General features: G+C 34.3%; 3 protein-coding genes across 4 annotated transcripts; 1 reads left to right on the top strand and 2 right to left on the bottom strand.

Annotated features, from left to right (window-relative positions):
* The first annotated feature begins 860 nt into the window (after positions 1-860).
* On the top strand, positions 861-2,605 carry LOC8274243 (GDSL esterase/lipase At2g30310-like). The gene is given in 4 exon segments (XM_015716651.3): positions 861-1,226; positions 1,228-1,539; positions 1,640-1,901; positions 2,216-2,605. Coding segments are annotated over 4 exon segments (1,068 nt in total). The 5' UTR covers positions 861-923; the 3' UTR covers positions 2,407-2,605.
* A 1,632-nt stretch (positions 2,606-4,237) lies between these two features.
* On the bottom strand, positions 4,238-8,923 carry LOC8274244 (AP2-like ethylene-responsive transcription factor BBM2). The gene is made up of 9 exons (XM_015716684.3): positions 8,325-8,923; positions 7,446-8,109; positions 7,210-7,292; positions 6,955-6,963; positions 6,751-6,839; positions 6,288-6,361; positions 6,156-6,206; positions 5,685-5,761; positions 4,238-5,563 (listed from the first exon to the last, which is right to left on the bottom strand). Exons 1-9 carry the CDS (start codon positions 8,569-8,571, stop codon positions 4,659-4,661), a joined length of 2,199 nt encoding a protein of 732 aa, XP_015572170.1. The 5' UTR covers positions 8,572-8,923; the 3' UTR covers positions 4,238-4,658.
* Positions 8,924-14,920: 5,997 nt separating this feature from the next.
* On the bottom strand, positions 14,921-19,651 carry LOC8274245 (phospholipase A(1) LCAT3). 2 transcript variants are annotated; one of them, XM_002514757.4, is made up of 11 exons: positions 19,335-19,650; positions 18,758-18,849; positions 18,506-18,633; positions 18,217-18,352; positions 18,041-18,092; positions 17,034-17,134; positions 16,739-16,918; positions 16,307-16,464; positions 15,715-15,769; positions 15,339-15,392; positions 14,921-15,251 (listed from the first exon to the last, which is right to left on the bottom strand). In XM_002514757.4, exons 1-11 carry the CDS (start codon positions 19,558-19,560, stop codon positions 15,072-15,074), a joined length of 1,362 nt encoding a protein of 453 aa, XP_002514803.2. In that variant the 5' UTR covers positions 19,561-19,650; the 3' UTR covers positions 14,921-15,071. The 2 variants fall into 2 exon arrangements, with proteins under 2 accessions (XP_002514803.2, XP_025012402.2); XM_025156634.2 differs by lacking the exon at positions 15,715-15,769 and having other exon boundaries at positions 19,335-19,651.
* Between the last annotated feature and the right edge of the window lie 1,040 nt (positions 19,652-20,691).

Here is a 20,691-nt window from a genome sequence, read left to right as displayed (position 1 = left end):
TTTATGTATACATCTTGACTGTAAATTATTAACCGTACTTATGTGATATGTCTTCTTCACTGGAAATGGCATATTCTCCACGTTTCTCTTACAGTATATATATATTTAGAGTTGATCTAGAGCATATTTCGATACAGAATAAAAAATTTATTTAAGCCGCGTTCTTCATAACCCGTTACATCCACCTAATCCATCTGCAAATCCTTGGTTTTTTCTTTTTCCCATAAACATTACCTTATGAAACAACTGATGAAAACTAACTAAATCATTGTTCTACATTAACGAATCTGGTTTTGCATAAAATCTTAGTGTCAACTACATGCATGGACAAGGTTCTTGGATGTCATATATTGGCTGGTGGAGAAGCATTAAAGTAAAGGGCCACCGCCTTGCAATTTGCATCTAACCAAAACATATCATCATGGCCTACATACATTTATATTAATTCAATTCTGAGCCTTCAGCCCTTTCACTACTTGCATGGAATTTAATTCCCTCTCATTTTTTCCCTCATAATTCAGACAAACCCGCAAATCTCCATTTATACATGTCACATTTTGTTTGGTTATTCAATTTTTGGAATTAAAGGCCAGCCAGTATATTTAAATAAATTATATTTAAAAAATCAATAATTCAAAGGAAAATAATTTAAATATGTTGGTTATATTTTATCTTTCTATAACAAAGCTGTACTTAACATACGTATGCATTCTTCCTATTGATATGTTTGTTACGTGATAGAGACTGGATATATATGCCCACCTGGCCAAATGGTACGACAATTTTTCCAGGAAATTAATAAATTGAATTTACATTCATTTTGTACTGATATATTACTTAGTAACTACCGCACTATCTTTGTATATATGCAAGTCCCTATATAAAACAGGATACATGGCCTCCCTTCCTTTTCAAGTTTCCCAATGGCTGCAGCAATCAACTTATTCCTTATCTTTACAATCTTTTTCTGCACTTGCAATGCTGCCAAGAAACCAACTCCTTTACCTACATTTCCAGCCATTCTTGTCTTTGGTGATTCAGTAATGGATTCTGGCAATAACAACTATATCCTGACGTGGATCAAAGCTAATTATCATCCCTATGGTCAAGATTATGCAGGGGGGATTCCAACAGGAAGGTTTTCAAATGGAAAACTAATTCCTGACATGTTGGCTTCAATTCTTGGAATTAAAGAAACTGTTCCTCCTTTTCTGGATCCTAGACTTTTCCAATGATGATCTCATTACTGGTGTTAATTTCGCATCAGCTGGTTCCGGATTTGATGATTCAACCAGTATATTTTCCCAAGCTAACCCTGTTTCCAAGCAAATAGAGCTCTTTAGAAACTATATAGAGAGACTTAAAGGAATTGTCGGGGAAGAAAAGGCTCTGAAGATAATTCATAGTGCTTTGGTGATTCTTAGTGCTGGAACAAATGATTGGTTCTTTAATTTCTACGACATTCCTGCAAGAAGGTTGCACTTCAATGTAAGTGGATACCAAGATTTCCTATTGGATAAGATCCACAGCGTTGCTAAGGTAATTAAGAAAAGGGTATTTAGTTTCTCATCTGCAGTAAATTCTGTCGACCATTTTTTTAAGGTTCACGCATATCAATCGATTGTATACAAACTTTCAGGAATTATATGATCTCGGTTGCCGTTCGATGGTTGTAAGCGGGCTTGGGCCAACAGGATGCTTACCTGTACAAATGAGTAGGAGTCTTCAGAATCTATCACAGAGACATTGCTTGAAGGATCAGAATAGAGATTCTCAAGCTTACAATCAAAAGCTTGTGAAGCTATTAAGTCAAATGCAGGCAACTCTTCCGGGGAGCAGAATTGTCTATAATGATTTCTATAGACCAGTAATTGACATGATTACTTATCCAAAAAAATATGGTAAGTTTGGTTAGAATTAAAGATTCCACATCAGTGAAAAATATAAAAGTATTATATATAATGTTGTGAGAACAAATTAAGGGTAAGATATATAGTATCTTTTTGGTTTTAATGGCACTGTTGAATAGGCTAACCCTTCACATGTGATGTTTTCTATTACTAGTTCGTATACTACCATGGCATTAATGATATACAGTCTTAGAAGCACGAATAATAAACACATGAATACGTACGTACAACACAGGAAGATGGCGTGAGAATAAGGGAAATTGATCAAATGGGACATTCAATAATTTGTGGCATTATATGAACAGGTTTTAGTGAAACCAAGAAAGGGTGCTGCGGAAGTGGACTACTTCAGGTATCATTTCTGTGCGATCCATGGACTCCAACGTGCGAAGACCCTTCTAAATTCTTATTTTGGGATATGATTCATCCAACTTTAATAGCCTACCAGTATCTTGTTAGATATATGGTGAAGGATGTTCTTCCTAAATTTTTCTAGTTTCAGCGCTTCAATTCTTGTAGAGAGTAATTAAGCTCTCCCTATGTAAATCCATTTGTTTAATAGCAATAACCACACTATCGTGTTCCAAATAACACAAGAAATCAAAGTCCTTAATTGATTAATTCGCCTTAGCTTAGCTCTCCCTATGTAAATCGATGTTTATGGAATTTAATCTTGTGGTAGGTTTTTATTGTCATTTGCAACTAATTTTTATATTTTATTTTTAAAATTATAATTGTTATAGCTAATTTTATAAGAATAATTTAGAAATATAGTGATAATAAATCGGATTTAATGTTGATAATAATATTTTAGAAAAATAGTGGTAAAGATCAAATATTGGAGGAGTTCACTCCTAGTAATACATAGAATTTCTACTCGAAAAATTACAGAACTTCACACAGATAGGAAACAAATTCTTTTATCTCAGTAACTATAATATTCTTCAGGATTTGTTTATGTTTATGCATGTAATAACTTAGGAATTCTACAATTTCGGCTTCCCTTCAATCATTTTAACAGGGGTTCTTCCAATTGGTTCCCTACCCTTTCAAGCCAGTTTTGCGCTGAACTCAGCATATGTAACGTTTCTGTATATTACAATCAGAAGCTTATTGGCATATTATGTAAATTGCAACTAACTCTCCCATCTACGGTTACCCATCCTGAAAAAAATATGCTAAGTATTTTGCTCAAGACATGGGGAATAAGAAGTTGATTCAGAAGCTCAAGTTCCTATCTAACTACAGAATAAGATTTACATACCCTTTTACAATGTTTAATCAAATAATTAGAAAAACGAGTTCATATTTTATATAATAAAAGCTCGATCGAGCTTACTTTTGACAGAGTGATTAGATCTGATTACGTACGAGAAATATAGAACATTAATTTGCAAGTATGAATAGGTTCCAGGGAAACACAAGACGGGTACTGTGGAAGTGGGGTGTTGTATTGGTTTAAAGAATGGTTCTCCCCTGATATATTTGGAGGCCCATGCATTGAGATTTTAATAGAAAAGTATTTTATCCTGGTTTAACAAAAGATTTATCTTAGATTAGTTTGATGTTTTTTTGTTTTGAGGGGATAGATTAGTTTGATATTGTGTCAAAAGTTCCAGGACAGAATTAGTTCATTTTCTTCTTTACAAGCAATGAAATTTACCTATAAAAAAGAAACTATGAGCAATAATGTTTTTCTTAATTTTCCATACATTAGGACTTCCATTATGGAGACATAAACTGGGCCAAGCTTGAGCTCAACAAAATTGTAGATTTTTGTGAGATCAGATTCTTTGCCGATCCTTCTGAGTAATATGTTTGCATTTACAAAATTTAGCAAATGGCTTGCCGTGTGGTCAGCCAGTTAAGTTTCTTGTTTCTCTAAAAAAAGGTGCCACTAATTTAGTCTTCCAAGTGTATATACACTTGAAGTCTGGTATGCCATTTAGGTGTTTTACAGTTGATACTTTGTTATTTAATTTACTTATTTATAGTTTGTGAATAATTGAGAACATAAACTTGGTACACCACAATCAGGATAAAGAAATTATTAGCCAAATATTGAATAAATTTATATTGAAAAAGCTGTTTATTTAAATTAATGTAAATATAGTCTTATATATATATGTTAAAGTAAACCTGTTAATTATTCAATTATTTTTATAAGGTATTTGAATTAAATGAAGAAAGAAGGTTATTCAAAATTTAATATTTGCTGTGTGGATTCGAACTCTTAAGTAATGGAATTTCTTTTAAGTTCTCAGTTAAATTCATTTTGGTACACTCGAAATATGTCATTAATTTAATGCACAAGGAAAAGAAGAAGAAAAAAGGAAATCCCATTCTTTGTATAGTAACTATGTTATTCAAAATTACAAAGTCTGGTGTTAAAAAGACTATTCCGAGGATCTAAATCCATATGAAGTTCCCCCAAAGCAAATAAGACCATCTTAAGCTCTTACATTGCTATTCCTTAACTTCACTTAGATCCCTTTAATCATAACATTTTAATCCTGCCAAGTTAGATTAAAAAAGAAAAAAAGAAAAAGAAGCCCATCTTCCTTTTAAGTCTATATTAGTGAAATATTGAAGGAAGAAAGGACCATGAAAAATCAAAATTAGGAAAATCATTTCTGTATACATTCCATTTCTTGTTGTTTTTGCTTTTCTTCTTCCTAGCCCCCTATGATCTTGACCATCAGTATGTATTCTTCCTTCCAATATGCACCCCAACCCCACAATCTTTCTTTACGTATCATTCCACACTGTAAATGTTGAAGCTCCATGGCAGACAGCCATATTGTTGGACCTTGGAGCAATTGTAGGAACAGCAGCTGGAACCCAATTGTTACATGTCGAACCTTGATCATATGCACTTGCCTTCACTGCCCCACCTGAGGATGATGATGATTGCTGTGGAAGATAGTACAAGTTTCTTGCATGGTATGGATCTGATGATCCATACATGTTCTCATATCCAAGTGCTTTGACTTCACCATCTCCAAACCCAATCCCTTGATTTTGATTTCCATCATCATTACTATTATTAGCTATAACTGTAGCTAATGGGATTGCGTACCCACCACCCCCATTGCTTCCGTAACCCATTCCTTGATTGCTTCCATCATGACCTCCTCCTCCGTTGCTATACATAACTGAATTAGACCCAGAGCTATGTTCCATTGAGGAAGAATCCATGCTCATTAAGTTATGCAAAACAGAAGGCTGAAAGAAATTGTGGGTGTTGCCTAGTTGTAGTTGATGAATATCTTGAAAGCTGTGGTTTGTATCTGTGTCTTGTTCTTGCTTGCACCAGAGCCTTTGTCCATAAGGATAATGCATGGTAAAAGGTTGATGAGGAGGGTGAGCTTGTTGAAATGCAAGAGTAGGCCAACCATGAAGTGCGGTGGCATAGCTGCCGATACCATCCGTTAGTTGTGAACTGATATTGCCAGTGTCTGTTCTTTGTGTATCAATCATATCTGCCTGCTCAGCATCTTTTAGTCGCTTAGCTGCTCCACCAATAGGCAATGTGCTGCTCTCCAGGATGCTGTTAACATCATATCTACTCATGTCAAAGTTTGTTACAGCATTCAATCCTCGGAACTTTATGGCTGCTATATCATACGCCTCTGCTGCTTCTTCTTGGGTGCCTGCAAAGTTCAAACAGGATCAAACTCCAACTTTCCACTAAATTAAAATTTTCCAAAGAACTTGAATTGCATGTTTAAATTGAATACAATCTGCAATCTGCAATCTGCATCAGAAGCTTACTGAAAGTTCCCAAGTAAAGGTCTTTGTTCCCTGCAACTCTGCCAATCCTTGCTTGCCATCTTCCATGCTGATGGTGTCTAAGATATGGATATGGATATGGAACAAAATAAAAAATTAATTAGCAAGCAAGAAAAAAACACAATTGCTAAACAAAAAGAAATTTGTAACTGATGTACAATTGAAATACCACATTATATATAAATTTTCATTGCTCTAAGATGATAAACTTGGTAATCTTGTCAGACATTCTATAAATCTTGACTACATAGATTTTCTTTATGTGTGCTAAACGATTTTTGTCTACAAAAAGATGGAAGACCCAGGATTATTTTGGATCATTAATCAAGTATTAGGTTTACTATCGTATCAGTGAACAACAAAAATTAAATAAAAAAAGAAAGAATTAGGAATTCAGTAAAAGACATTAATTAGATAATTAATCTTGAGTAGGCTCCAGGGAAAATTAATCACCTAGTCACTCCTCGATAGATGGATGCACCACGAGAGAACCCACTACTCTTCCTGCATTCAAGAGATATATATATATTAAGTAACATTTTCGATTTGGTGAGGTGAATAGAAGACAACGGCATTTGTAAGTACCTTCTCAAAGACGCAACATATTCCTGCCTTGTCATGTGCTTCATTTCTTCTAACTCTTTTTCATAGTTGCTAATCTGCAGTTTAACAGATTTTACAGAAAAAGGTTTCAGTATCAGTAAACAAGACCCACGTATGACGGTGAAATTGTACGCACAGATTACACAGTCCTTCATTTTCTTCTGTATTAGGGCACATAATCCCCGTTATTGGGATTCTTTTGGGGGGCACTAGAGCTTAAAATATGTAAAACAAAATTTAAAAGGAAAATCAATATAAAACAATACTCCAAACTTTTCTCTCCACTAGTGTTTCACTTAAAAGAACTGCATGTCAATGCATTGGCCTACATTGGTCCAGACCAAATATAACCAAACCCAAAAAAAGAGTAACACTGAAAAGAAAAAAGAAAGTGATATTAATGAGCCAAAAATGCCTTAAAAAGCGAAGAAAAGTAGAAACATACAGGGAAATTGGTGGTGGTAGTGGCGCCCCAGTATTTCAATGCTGCTAAATCGTATGCTCTAGCTGCCTTTTCTTCTTTGTCATATCCACCTATTATGAATTTAAATCAAGCCAAAAAGAGTTCCAAAATGAGATTGGTTTTTAGATGTAAGCATTATCATATATGAAAACTTTATCAGAAAAAAGAAAGAAAAATAATCCTTACCCAAATAAACTGAAATGAGATTTAGGAAGCCCCACATGAAGATATGTAAGCATCATCCGAAAAGGGCAGCACACAGAGTTAGTATTAAAATTGAAACACCATAAACGAATGATTAATCGAAAGGGTGAGAATAAAAAGAAATCATTTTCCATTTCCACAGAATCTACTGATATATGCAAAGTAGAGTTTTTTTTTTTCCTATAAATTTGTATGTTTATAAAATTCTTTTTAATTATAAATAATGTAAACCCATACCTTGCCTTCCCTTTCGGGTTTGTCCTTCTCTTCTGCAACTATTATCCCATAGATGAGCCTCATATCTACCTGTCCATCTATGCCTGCAAGAAAACAAAACCCTAAAATTATTACTACATATTGCCAACTCAAATGTAATAATAACAGGAAACAAAGTACTAACAAAAGAGAGAATCTTTCAAGGTTTAGAAGAAGAAAGATTCATGGGTATTTTTAACGAATATATACATATATACCTTGTTACACCACGGTATATAGATGTTCTTTGTCCAAATGTATCAATTGATTTTCTTGGAACTGCTTCAATAGCGCCTGTTTGGCTATCGATGCCATTTGTAAGTGTTGTTGTCTTTTGCTGCTTATTATTATCAGAAGAAGAACTGTGATCTCCACTACTATTATTGCCTTCTCCATTTGCTGCAAGAAGTGTCAAAGGTGAGCCTGACTGTGACCCAGTGCTCATAGAAAGAGACAAACTTTGTGCACCACCGCCATTAGTGTTCTTGGTTTCTTGTTGTTGCTGTTGTTGTTGTTGTGTCGGTGCTGGCTGGTTTCTCAGCCAGGTCTTGATCATTGATAAACCAATAGAACTATTGCTACTGCTAGCATTGATACTGTCAGTACCTTCACCGTTGCTTGTTCTATCATTTGGTGTAGCCTGTTGTAAAGAGCAGTTTTGGAACATGTAGTCCCCAGTACCTGTATTATACATAGTATTGCAAGCAGGAAGCTTGTGTTCGTGATTGGAAAAAGAATGGACACCAAGGAAGTTTTCTAACTTGGGCTCTTGATTCTGATCAATACTTTGGGTATTGCATGAACTACCCATGAGCATAGAAAGGTCTGAGTTTGTTTTGTAGGTGGTACCTGGGTTCATGCCTAAACCCTTCATATTCCAATCTGCAAAGGAAGGCAAAGAAAAACAAAACCATTAGTTCTAGTTCTGGGAGACGCAACAAAAAGAAAAACACTTAGACTATTTGAAAACCACAAGAAGTCATTTTCACTATGTTAATATCTTTACAGTAGCCTGATGATGCTTTTTGAGAACTAAAAATAGAGGATTAGGGTTTTAGTACTATTGTTTCGGAAGGTGCTAGCTTTATGGTACAAACCTTGAGACTGGTTGTTTCTGAAAGCTTCAAGAATACCAAAAGGGGCAGGGAGGTTGAGAGAAGGAGCAGTCGAGTCAGAAGGGAGATCGAAGCATTCGCCTGAGACATCAGCACCAGGGATTTCATCGGAATGGAAACCTAAGCGAGAGGCTGTGTTTTGAGAGTGATGATCTTGATGATGATCAGAATGTGATGGCAGTTCATGAGGGGAAAGGGAGAAGCCTAACCAGTTATTCATGGATGCCATATTGAGAAGTACCCGAGTAGTGAGTTTCTCTGTATGTTAAAGGGTTGAGCAAAGAGAGGTAGAAGAATAACTACTTCATGCATGAAGTATTAAAGAAAGAAATGAAGGAAACCATGAGTAGAGTAGGCAAGGAAGAAGAGGGAAGAAGGTCAAGAAAGAGAAATAAATCTAATTAAAAAACAAATGAGGATTCATATTATAAGCTTTGTCTTGCTTTCTCTTTCTCATAAACCATAGATGGAGCACCCCTTTTCTTTTCCTTAGTCAAGGGCACTTGAATCTTTTAACTCTTGCAAATGTGAAATGAATACAGTACATGCTGGCCTTTATGGGCAGTACTGTACTTTTGCATGCAGTTAATACCAACCAAGAAAAGAAAACAAAAGTGTTCAAAATTAATGACTTTAAGAGGAGTTCTTGGTAATGCCTATTTTACCATTCCTTCTGATTTAGGCACCTTCTAGTTGCACCAAATCCACTCTCTCTACATTTAAAATTGCCTTACAAAATAGCACAAAAAATTAAAAAGAGTAATGAAAAGGGTGCACGAGGAGCACATAATTTTGAATGTACTATTGTAATAGTTTAAGGTTATATTGTAAAGATTGCAATCCAAAACTGGACAACTTGAACCTTATCTCCATGCCTTTAGTCTTCAATAGTTAAACTTATTTTAAGAAGAGGAGAGGATGCATTATGCATACAAGCCTATGCCTATAAGTAACCTATAAGCATGTGGTTTCCTAAACTTAAAACAAACACCTTTTGAAGTTTGAACTTTCAAAGATACACATATCATAAATTAAAAGAAGACACTGTACAGTTCGTCCTTTTCTTCTTTAAACCTGTTGGATCTTATTTAATCATTTTTACCAGATAAATTCTCATAAGGCTCACCCAGCTAAAGTTTCGAATTTAAATATTAGAATATGCTTCTTAAAATGATATGTTATCATTCGTAAGAAATCATCTGAAATTGAAAATGCAAGTGGAAGTAATTAAATAAAAAGGGTTTATTTACTGGCTACATCGTGTGATATTCATCTCATTTTGGTGTAAAACAGCAGATGGCACAGTAAAATCTGAGAAAAGGAAAGAAAAGAACCCATACAGAGGCAGCATACACACCCATTTATTGAATGAATAGATGCCCAGTTGGACACAAGTCATATCAATGTCAGTGTAATCTGCTGCTACCACTCCCTTCTCTAACCAATTCTTCAATATATCTCTCATGGAAAAAGAGCACACACACACACACTCTGCCTTCAAACAACAGCACCCATAACTTTCTCACATTCCATCCATCAATCCATGCTCTTTATTTTACTATTATCTCATACTCCTAATCATCAAACTGCTCCCCCGCTAGAAACGGGAGGGAGGGACTCCCTTTTCTCTCTCTACCGCATATATTCATGCATGACTGACACTTTATTATAGTATTTCTTTAATGCAAGCCCACAATCCTATATACTGCCATTATTATTCATTCTTACTAATATCTATTTATTTATATATATAGTAATAGAAAGTGAAATTTCCTTCTTCATTTCTTCTTCTTTTCTTAAAAAAGAGAAAACAAAATTAAAAAAAAAAAAAAAGAATTAAAATATGAAGACGGGTATGCTTCTTGCACCCCTATAAGAAGACACTAACCCCTGTCTTCCGGGTTTCTTTGAGGTTATTTCTCATTCTTTCATTAGTTTTCTTGGTTTTTCTTTATGAGATAAAAGAGAGAGAGAGAGAGGGACAGATTGGAAGAAAATCTAATTTCCAAGGATCCAAATGGAATTCTCAGATACTTATCTCCCTTTTCAATGTCTTTGTCAACTCCTTTCTAATTTATTTTATTCACCATATTTCCAATGTTTTTTTTATTATTTAAATTTATTTTCCTTAAAAGGACGACTATACAGATATATATAATTTGTCATACATGGTGTGCATATTATGATGGTAATGCATTTAATAATTACATGTAATTAAGCAATATTATTTATTATTTATTAGTAGTAATTTAAAAAGGTGGTGGGAAAAGAGAGAGTGATCTCGAAGGGTGCAATGCAAATAAATAAAAACAAGACTACTGTAAGTTTGACCGTCAAGAAAGGAATCAAAAGACGGTAAAACCCACATGGCCACAAAGTCCTTTATATTATATTTAAAAGCCTGCTATGCTATGCTATCTTACTGTAACTAAAAATCAAAAATGTTTTAATAAAATAAATGCTCTCTGTCTCTCGGTAATCTAATCATATAATCATGCCCAACCCTTACCCACCTCTCTATCTTAACATACAGAATGCAGAAAAAGATAAATTAAAGGGTATGACTTTTGACCTAGTAATACCCTCTTCTTCTTCTTCTTCTTCTTCTTCTTCTTTTAGGGTTGGGTTGGCCAAAATTACTATCTTAACTGCAAGTTTTTATTATTTAATTGTAATGTGAAAATGGGGTGTATGAACATATTTTCTTTCTTTTCTTAAGAAAAAAAAAAACAAGAAAGTTTCACCACTCGCCTGCTTTTGCCTGCATTATATGACTGAATGGGTATATCCTCACCCACCTGAGTCATGAAAAGGGGCTGTCTTATGAGTCTCCTGCACAGAGTAATAATAATCAAATTCAGGTTTTCTGAATATTTTATGTGAAGTGACCGAATGCCATGTGTTTCTACTGAGATCTTGCCACCCCCAAAATAGAATGACATGTGTTCCTCATGCCAGTATTACTATATTCTCCTCTTCAAATTCTCCTTTATATTAATTACTCATAATTAAGTTCAGCCTCTAGTTTAAGATGTTACATCTCCACTCATACAGTTTACATAGTTCTCAGTATTGCAGCAGCACCCATCAAAACCAAAAGATAAGATAAGAATTCCATATGTTATAACCAATACTGTTCTCATTGACAACAACAACTCAGTGAGTTGTACTGTCTAGAAATAGGAGATCTTGCTTTCGAGAGAATGGGTGAATGTGTAATGCCGAGCAGATTTAGGATACATTTTTATTTTTAGGTAGCATGGCAGCATTAATCATGGGAATTGCCTAAGGGTCAAACATCAAATATTGAAGGGACTACAAACATTGTTTTCTTCTGGTTTATGTGGAGGAAGATAATGAAATGATAAAATGTCATATATACATAATTTATGTGTCAGATAAACTGAAACCATTATAATTGAATATCATAAATATGAGAAGGATCACTTATAAGAATCCTACCCAACATTTCTAAATTACTTGAAGTCTTGAGAGTTCAATAATTGGAACAAAAGAAGATTAACCCTCACATCCCTTTTTCCCTTAAATACATATAAATGAGATTCGTCTAATTGATAATATTAATGATATTTCAATTAAAAACAAATTATTGTTTTCTTAATTAAAAAGATATGGTGTTTTCTGCACTGATAAATTATTCATACATTTAATAATAATAATAATATTAATTTGTGGGTATAATTAAGTTGGCATTATTCAGTTTCTGGGTTGTATTTGTATTATTTGTATGAAATTATTATTATTAGTATTATTTTGATTCCTTTCCCGTAGGCTTATTATATTTATTAATATTAAAAGGAAAAAAAAAAGATTAAGAGTGAAGGTTAAGCCCATGACGTATGACATTGGGCCCAGAGAGATGGTGTAATTTAGAAACAGACGACGTAAGAAAGTCCAGTTACACATGCACACCTTTCTGATCTCTGCGCTGTGCTGTGCTGTGGGGTTCCTCATTTTAGCTCCTCACACTCACAGCTATTCACTTGCCTGCTTGAACCATTCTTTTTTAGTAACCTTCAATGAGGCTCTCATACTCTGTAACTCCCTATCTCTCTAGTGTTTGCAGGCTCTGATACATTGCTTATAAAATGAATCCATATGGCTTCTGTAATAGCTGGAATTGCACCTACTCCTGCAATGTGAAGACTGTTTCTACAGTGCGGTGACACAAAATTGAACAAAAAGGGGATATACTCCTTGAGGTGGCGGAAATATTACAAGTCCAGCTAGGGGTTTAATACAGCCAATTCGACTTGATAATGTATAAACATAATTTATTTAAAAAAAATTAGTATGAAGCTTTTGCATATGATTTTATATATATAGAATAGAATAGTGCAACTTTGTCATATCCTCCATAATAATACATTTGTCTTTGAATTGAAGGTAGCAAGAAAAATAATAAAAGAAAAGAAAGAAGTATTATCTACTTTTGTAGTTACAGATGCAAATATAGAAGAGTACAGGAATTATATACTGTATTATAAAGGGAAAGAAGTATCCCCTTGTTCATCTACTTTTGTAGTTACACATGCACATATAGGAGAGTACAAGATATTATATAAATGTATCTTGCTCAAAACCCATAAGAGAGAGAGAGAGAGAGAGAGAAAGAAAAGGGTTAATACTTAAATCTACATTCAAAGCAAAGTAGGCCAGTGGGAACTGGGATTGCATTGGAGAAATCAGCGGAGCACCCGTGCCTCCTTGGAATGGCTAACCCCTCTCTCTCTCTCTCTCTTTCTGTCCTCTTACCTTAAAATTGCCAATCTCATCCCTAACAATCTCTTTCTCTTCCAGCATTTTATTAGTAGCATATAAAATTATAATATATGAATAAACCCTCCTCCCTCCTGCTCAAAAGAAAAAAAAGGAAAGAAAGAGATTTCCAAGAAAAGTAAAACTTTATTAAAGATGAAAAGGGTCCGACTCCATTCTTTCCTTTTTGCTCCCATGCCTTGTCCTCTATTGGGTTAATTAGTCTCAGGGCTTCCTACTATTCTGTATTCCTTTTTAAAAATTAAAATTAAAAAAAAAAAGATTTGATTTTGGCATTTTGATGGGTGTTTTAGAAATGGTAATATTAAATATTGTTAAACTTACACCGCATCAATTATAGGTGGTATTGTTATAGTTATTAGATGCATGGCATATGAATACATAAAGTGAAGTCAAAATAGGGAAAGAGAATTTGGCTTCATCTGTGTAATTGTAGAGAGCATTAAAAAAAGGTGGAAGGCTCATGCGTGTCTGAAAATAGAATCCTCTCATAAGCTAACAAGCCCTAGGAATGCTCATCCTCGTCTCTTTCTTCAACTTCTTTCTTATACTATGCATACTGTGTTTTCTTTTTAGTTTTCAATTCATTAAGCTCAAAACCCTAAGTAGGGTTTGGGATTCAAACCTTTTTGACTAGGACTTAATTTGCTACAGTACTATTTATCTCTCTCTCTCTCTCATTCACTTAGCTTAATTTCAAAAACCTTGTGGGAAATCGAATATGTATAAATAATATTATTACAAGAAAAGCAAAGTGTGGGTCTTGGAAGTGTTTATTATTATTTCTTAAAATAATACTGTTAGTACTCCATGCCCTAAGATGATCTTCACTCAGCATGTGTATAAGTGCATGCCTTTATTTTCCATGCATGAAGATGTGCATATGGTTGCTTGCGACTAAAGGAGATTTTCTTCCACCTGTACCGCCACCTGCCTTAATTTGCAATGTTTCTACACTTGCAGTTGCAGAGATTATAAAATGTTTTTCTTTTTGATGGTTATTTAATAATATTCTTGGCAACCAGTTAGCGTAAAGACAGGCCTACTTGCATACGTGTAGCTCTGAATGAATCTAACGCATGTTTCTGTTTCCCTAAGTAAGCTTAAATCCAAGAATTACATATTTACAAACCACCGCCCACCGCCCACCACCACATGCCATTTCTCTATTTCATTTGTCCTTTCTCTCAGCACTATTTTTGAACATACATAATATATATATATATAGGATCATTCAATAACTGTTATACACTTTTCTTACGTAATCTGGAATGTGATATGGTTCATAAAATTGCGTATCATATATATATATATTTAGACATCTTCTTTTGGTTACATAAGCAACTCACCCCAGTTCACAGGACGAAGCCAACATTTGTAATTATTTTTCATATTATGATACTGTGAGTTTCCGCAGGACAAGAAGATAGTTACTAATTTTTCTATTATTCTTTATTTTGGTACTGCCAGAATGTTTGAAAACTTATGCTTGTTTCCTTATCGCTTAACATAAATTCTTACTCAAGTTTCGATTTCAAGACTGAATTATATCTTCAAGCTCGAAACATGTACTGTATTTATTGCCACTTAATAAATGGCCTTTTCGTCAAATGGCTAACCATTCGACATGGCGTCTGTCAACCAGAATGTGAAAAAAAAGTTCCATCACTTGAAAGCTTTTGATAGGCTCAGTTTGAAGATTAAAACTAACTTGGCAAAAACTGTGATTCTCAATATAATTTCTATGCAATCTGCAAGCAACAAAATTTTTGCCAAGCTTTAAAGAATAAGGCCTTGCAATAAAATAATCAAAATGCAATATTTACAACATCCTTTTATCTCCTTTTTGCAGCATTCAAATAGGTTTCTGATTTTATATCCTTTTTCTTTTACTATTTTTGTGCTGTGACATGTACATAATAGTTATATTCACGCTTGGACGTGTGAAACTGAAGAAACATCCATTACTCTAGATGTTCTTGAAAGCTTAGTTTGCTCCTGCGCAACTCCCAACCATTTCCGAACAAGTGCAAATACTGTCTTGTCATGTAGCAGCCCACGGTGGCTAGCTGCAACTCCTACTCTTTCAACTGCCTCGAATCCATCCGCCTGCACGATTGAAGGATCATTTACTAATACCCAAATGCATAACTTCTAGCTGGAAGTATAAAGAATGAAGCGAAAGGTTAGAGCGACCTTGGCTGATTCTGCTGGAACAGTCCCATCTCCATCCACATAAGAATACTGGGGCTGAAACAAATAACATGTTTGAGAAAAACATTAGTCACAAATGAAACAGGAAGCACAAAAATGTAGGTCCTGGATGTATGATTAACACTAGAAGCAGGAATATGAACTAATAGGTCATGAGAAAATATTATTAACTCGAGTTTCAACAGGAAGAAAGAATAACACATTAATCCATTAACAAATTACATATTAAGCCATTAATGAATAACACATTAAGCCATTAGATTATTAGGATCAGGACTAGAATATGATCTCCTCAAGGATGATTTTAGCAGCTGCATCATGATCCATTCATGTTATTGTAGGTAAATCAACCACTCACCAAAGTATGGCAGACTTCAGACAAATCCTCAATTGGAGATTTTTCCGTACCATATCTGCATCAATTATATATATATATATATATATATATATATATATCAGATCAGTTTCAAGAGAAAATTTTCATGGCACTTTACCTATTGTTAGATTAGGGAAAAAGCTTATGAATCATTAGCATGCCATTCTTTGCTGATAAACTAGATTCCAGCTTCTGCTGAACCACATCATATGTTAGTTTTCCCTGTCCTTCGAAGAAGATGAACCTCTAGTTGAAGGATTCATGTATGCATATTAGTAGACCCTAGCGCTTCAATAGTTTGGTCAGAAATCTCAACCGCAAGTTAGGAATTTTGTGATACATGCATACAAGAAATACAACCAGCTTAGCATATTCCATTGGACATAGCAAAATAAGTGGTTCTCTTCAAGTTTTCTTACAACTTATATAATCGGATTTCAATCACTTTAGACCAGTACAGACTTCATTATCAGAAACCATTTAGATGTCCATGTTTAATGCAAATGTGGACCAGTTGCTTCCAATTAATTAAGCTCTCGCTCAAGTTATCCTAGAAATAATTTCTCTAACATACCGAACATTAAAAGGTGTATCATTTGATGTCCCAAAAATATTATAGAAAGAAACCCCTTTCGGCAGTTGTGCATCATTGAGTATTTGGCGAGTTCCAGCAGCCCATTTGAGGATGTGAAAGTTGAAGGGTAAAGATATTTTATTTCCATCGTAATTTAGCTGCAACAGAAGGCAAACCATTAAGCATTTATGTGGTTCCTCGAAGAAAATGTAAATTACAGATCAAGGTAGAAAATGATGTGAAACAAACGTGTAGATCACAAGCATAAATTGTTTCTTTTCCTTAATATTTCTCTTTTAATTTCCATTTGCTTTCTTTCTATGGTTAGATACACTGTCACCATCTAAGATTGGAAAACAATGATTTTAAATGCACGACGAAATCTAAGCATGTATTCCAGAATTTCACGAGAGTTCAGATCCAAAGTGTTACCTCATTATTCCTTAATGCTTCTTGAAATAAAGTGATACTGTCTTGGGGACCATAAGACTCCAACTTGACAGAAGCCTCGTCACTATCTGATTGCTTGCGCCAAACTTGAATTTGTGGTTGGCTTTCCCACTTGAAATCTGGATTTGCCAACATTTCATAGATTGATGGGCATTCAACAAGCTATATGCAAAAGGAAAAGCACATAAATGAATGCCATTTGAATTTCTTTACCAAATATCATCACAATATAAAACTGCGAGTCTATATATCCAAGTAATCAGAAAAGACAAATTACCAGCTGGTGCATTGTCCACCTAGAAACAAAAAAGTAGCTCTCGAACCCTTCGACAAATTGTAATCCAGTTAACAGGGAATCATTGATGCATCCTGGTGCACCTGTTAGCATATAAAAGCAAAAATTAGGATTGATTTAAGAAAGTTTGGGCATAGAAGGATAAGGGACAGTAAAGGCAGCAACTAATTTTCGATGAAAATAAAATTGATCTTCCCAACAATCTAGCCAGCTAGTTTCAGAACTAGCAAATTATCATCATATGGTGGAACCATCTATTACCTAATACTGATTGACCAAGCATGATGTATGCCAAAAGGTTCTGTGGGTAAGACAATTTTAAAATTCTAGATAACTGATAGCAATTTTGAAAATAATGAGGTCTTCACAATTTTAAGTCACAGGGAAAGGTCAAGAAAAGAGGACATTATGCTCCTGTATTTAACCTCACTGTTAACTTTTTTTTTTGCTCAATTTTCAAATAAGAAACCATATGTTTAAACTTGTTTATGCAATAATGAAGAAATCAACGCAAAGGAGAGCATAACTAATGATGAAGAGACTGCTTAGAAATTAGAGCATGACAAATGAGGTGCATAGGTGCACATGCAACAGATAATTCCATGCATCATTTTTATAGCATTTTGTTCTGTTTTCATTTTCCAGAACAAAAAGGACAAAAAGGAAAAAGAATACCATTAAGTTTGAATTCTTCATCTCGAAAGAAAAAAACAATTTTGGTGCTAATTTTCTGAATTTTTTTTTATACATGTTACATCTCAAAGCAACTTAGCCCCTACCTCTTTTGGATAAGATAGCATCATCTGATATTCATCAACAACTGCAAGTAATCATTACTGTGGAATGGTTGATTACTAGAAGGACAAGGTCTTGTGAACAATTAAGAATATTTCTCAAACAACAAAATCAATAATTTGGGATTTTAGGCAGCTAATTCCCTGTTTGATATGCCTCCAGCACTCAAAGAAACATCGCAGCATTTAGAGTACCTTGGAAAGGGCATGCAATGGAGATCCACTTGTTCACAAACTTTGAAACCACCTGACAAATACAGCTTAAGGTCAGCTTTTCAAGCCCTCAATGAGAAATGAAGGGATCATACTTTGGCCCATTGTGTTCAGTGAATTTTGACAATATTTCAGTGACCAAGAAAAAGTATGCGTACATCTGTATAAAGTGACATGAAACATAACACCAACAGTCCCCCCATTGAATGTGATATTATGTTAACTTTTCTCTGCCCAGAAGCTTCATAAGCAGTTTCAAGCTTTGCCTTAAGACCTTCCATTGATTTGCCAATTCTGCCAACAATAGATAGAATAAAACTAAATGTCCTCAGAAAATCTTGGGAGAAGAACCTTCAATAGCTAGACAGACATAATTATGTTTATGCAAACGTGTCAAAATTTGGTCACATGACAATAACATAGCAAACACATATATAAATAACTCACCGATTACTTTGCCGGAAATCATAGCCATATCCAAACAATGTGGTTCCCTTCTTATATCCACATTTTAAAAGCATGTCAATCATATCATGGAAATGATATATCTCTGTCAAATGTAACACTTTAACAAACTAAAACATCAAAGAATATAGTATCAGGAACGACTAATTGAAGCTGGCAGAAATTTTTAAGCAACAAACAACAATAATCAGTTGCTAAGTACAGAACAATTACAGTCAAGATTATAAATCTCACCAACGACGGATCTAAAATGTCAATTGCATACAGCCCATAATCATCATCAGGGACCACGAGTTCAGTGCTTTCGTCCAATACTTCTGTATAACCTAAGGAAAAAAGTTAAAGGAAAAACTTAGAAACTTCCGAGGAATAGATTTAGCAGAACAAATTGCTGTCTCCTGGAAGTTCCATATTGCAGCTTGCAAAAACTTAGCAATTAATCTATTGGATAATCAAAGACAAAGTCATAAGCATTAAAATTAGACTTGAATAAATTCTATTCTCAGGAACACACTTCAAGACTACGACTGTCTTGAAATTCTCCTTCCTAAGGAGAAGGGAATCATAATTGGACAAAGACAGCCCAGCTGGGAAAATCACAAATATACAAATTTTGCCGAAGAAAAGAACAAAAAAAAAAAAAAATCCAAGCTTTTGCAGATTACAAAAGTGGCAGCACCAAATAAATAAACCTTACTCAATACCAGAAAAGGCAAAAGAAGATACAACAACTCGTATACTTGCGTAAGTAGACAAATGAATAAATGCATTTATATACAAACATAAGCAAATGTCAATGCATCAATTATACCTGTTTTGGGATTATATAAAGACCAAATTTTCTTCTTGAACTCATAATCAGCCAAAAGAATCCGTACCCAAACCCGGGTCTCAAATTCAAACCCGAGATTCTTCTTCTTGGAATTGAGAATGCACCCTCCAATTCCGGAAACTAGTAGGACCGGATCACGATCAGGTTCTGTATCGTCCGTGTTATGATTTCCAAAACAGGGGCAGATACAGAAGTCACCCAGCATCTTTGGTTCTACCCGGATAAAAATGACTCAGCGGTAGCTTTTTTTGGCAGTGGCAGTGATGAGAAGTGTAGCTGTTGGTGTACTACGAGTATGTAACTATAAGAGTTTTGAAAAGACTGGGAATGATGATAAAGGACAAAATGTGGACCAAAGTTTGCACCTTTATCCTTCTACTTTTGATTTATCATCTTTTACCCTTCCTTATCAGTTTATTGGAATCCTTTGCAGTTAGACCTGCTTGCTTAACAGTATTTTAATTATTTTATTTCAAATAAAAAAAATGTATACATAAATACTGTTTGAACTGTCGATATGGTTAAATTAAAGCCAGATTTAATCAATTGCTTTACTCAAATGTCTCAGTAAATTTGAAATAGACTCGATTCGTTTCAATTTTTTAGTTTTAGAATTATATCAAAAATTTAATTCAATTAAAATAAAAGATTTATTATTTTAATTGTTGGTTATATTTTTCATAATTTTAATCTAAACCTAATAGACACATACACTCATGCAAAAGTCTATCCGATATGCATACAATGTTTGACCTTTTCAAGGGTTGATTGATAAACAAAATAAGAGTTGTGGGGAAAAACATAAATAATGGGAATTGGGATACTAGTTGTGCAAAGATATATGGTTGGCAGTTAGGATTAACGTGGAAGAAAGCAATTGCCACGTATTTAATTGTGCATTGAAGTGTTGTACCTAACTGTCTTTCTTTTCCATGATGACAATTGACTAGCAGGTGTGAATCATCTACTACCAATCACAACTACCAACATTGTAACTGCCTAGCCAAGTCTTTGATCTTATGGTCTCAAGTTTGAAGTATTAGGTGGATAAAATTAGATATGGGAAGATCACATCTTTGTTATTGGTTTTCAGAAAGGATGGTGGCCCCAAAAGATTCTGCCTCAAAAATGACAAGGAAGGTTCTACTAACCTCTATTGGATAAACTGAAAAGAACACAAATAGAATATGCTAAGGATTGTTCTTTGCTACTTCTCATGACAAAATACCATAATTGCCTAATCTTACACATAACTAATCTTATGAATAGCTTATAATAATAACGCGAATTGACCCGAGTTTTTCAATGTTCAGTGTGTCGGCTCATCAAAATTTAA

The sequence above is a fragment of the Ricinus communis genome, chromosome 7 (genome assembly GCF_019578655.1).
Source record: "Ricinus communis isolate WT05 ecotype wild-type chromosome 7, ASM1957865v1, whole genome shotgun sequence".
In the NCBI taxonomy this organism is placed as follows: domain Eukaryota; kingdom Viridiplantae; phylum Streptophyta; class Magnoliopsida; order Malpighiales; family Euphorbiaceae; genus Ricinus; species Ricinus communis.
Note: the sequence above shows the minus strand (reverse complement) of the source record. Positions and strands in the feature narration are given on the sequence as shown.

What these genes read in the sequence shown, in the direction of transcription:
- LOC8274244 (XM_015716684.3), bottom strand. Translation starts at nt 8,571, where the DNA reads ATGGCATCCATGAATAACTGGTTAGGCTTCTCCCTTTCCCCTCATGAA. An exon ending in ATATACCGTGGTGTAACAAG is followed by an intron (nt 7,293 to 7,445) that starts GTATATATGTAT and finishes GTTTTCTTGCAG; the next exon opens with GCATAGATGGACAGGTAGAT. An exon ending in TATGTTGCGTCTTTGAGAAG is followed by an intron (nt 6,207 to 6,287) that starts GTACTTACAAAT and finishes TCTTGAATGCAG; the next exon opens with GAAGAGTAGTGGGTTCTCTC.
- LOC8274245 (XM_002514757.4), bottom strand. Translation starts at nt 19,560, where the DNA reads ATGCTGGGTGACTTCTGTATCTGCCCCTGTTTTGGAAATCATAACACG. An exon ending in TCATGTCACTTTATACAGAT is followed by an intron (nt 18,093 to 18,216) that starts GTACGCATACTT and finishes TGTATTTGTCAG; the next exon opens with GTGGTTTCAAAGTTTGTGAA. An exon ending in GGTGGACAATGCACCAGCTG is followed by an intron (nt 16,919 to 17,033) that starts GTAATTTGTCTT and finishes TTTTGCATATAG; the next exon opens with CTTGTTGAATGCCCATCAAT.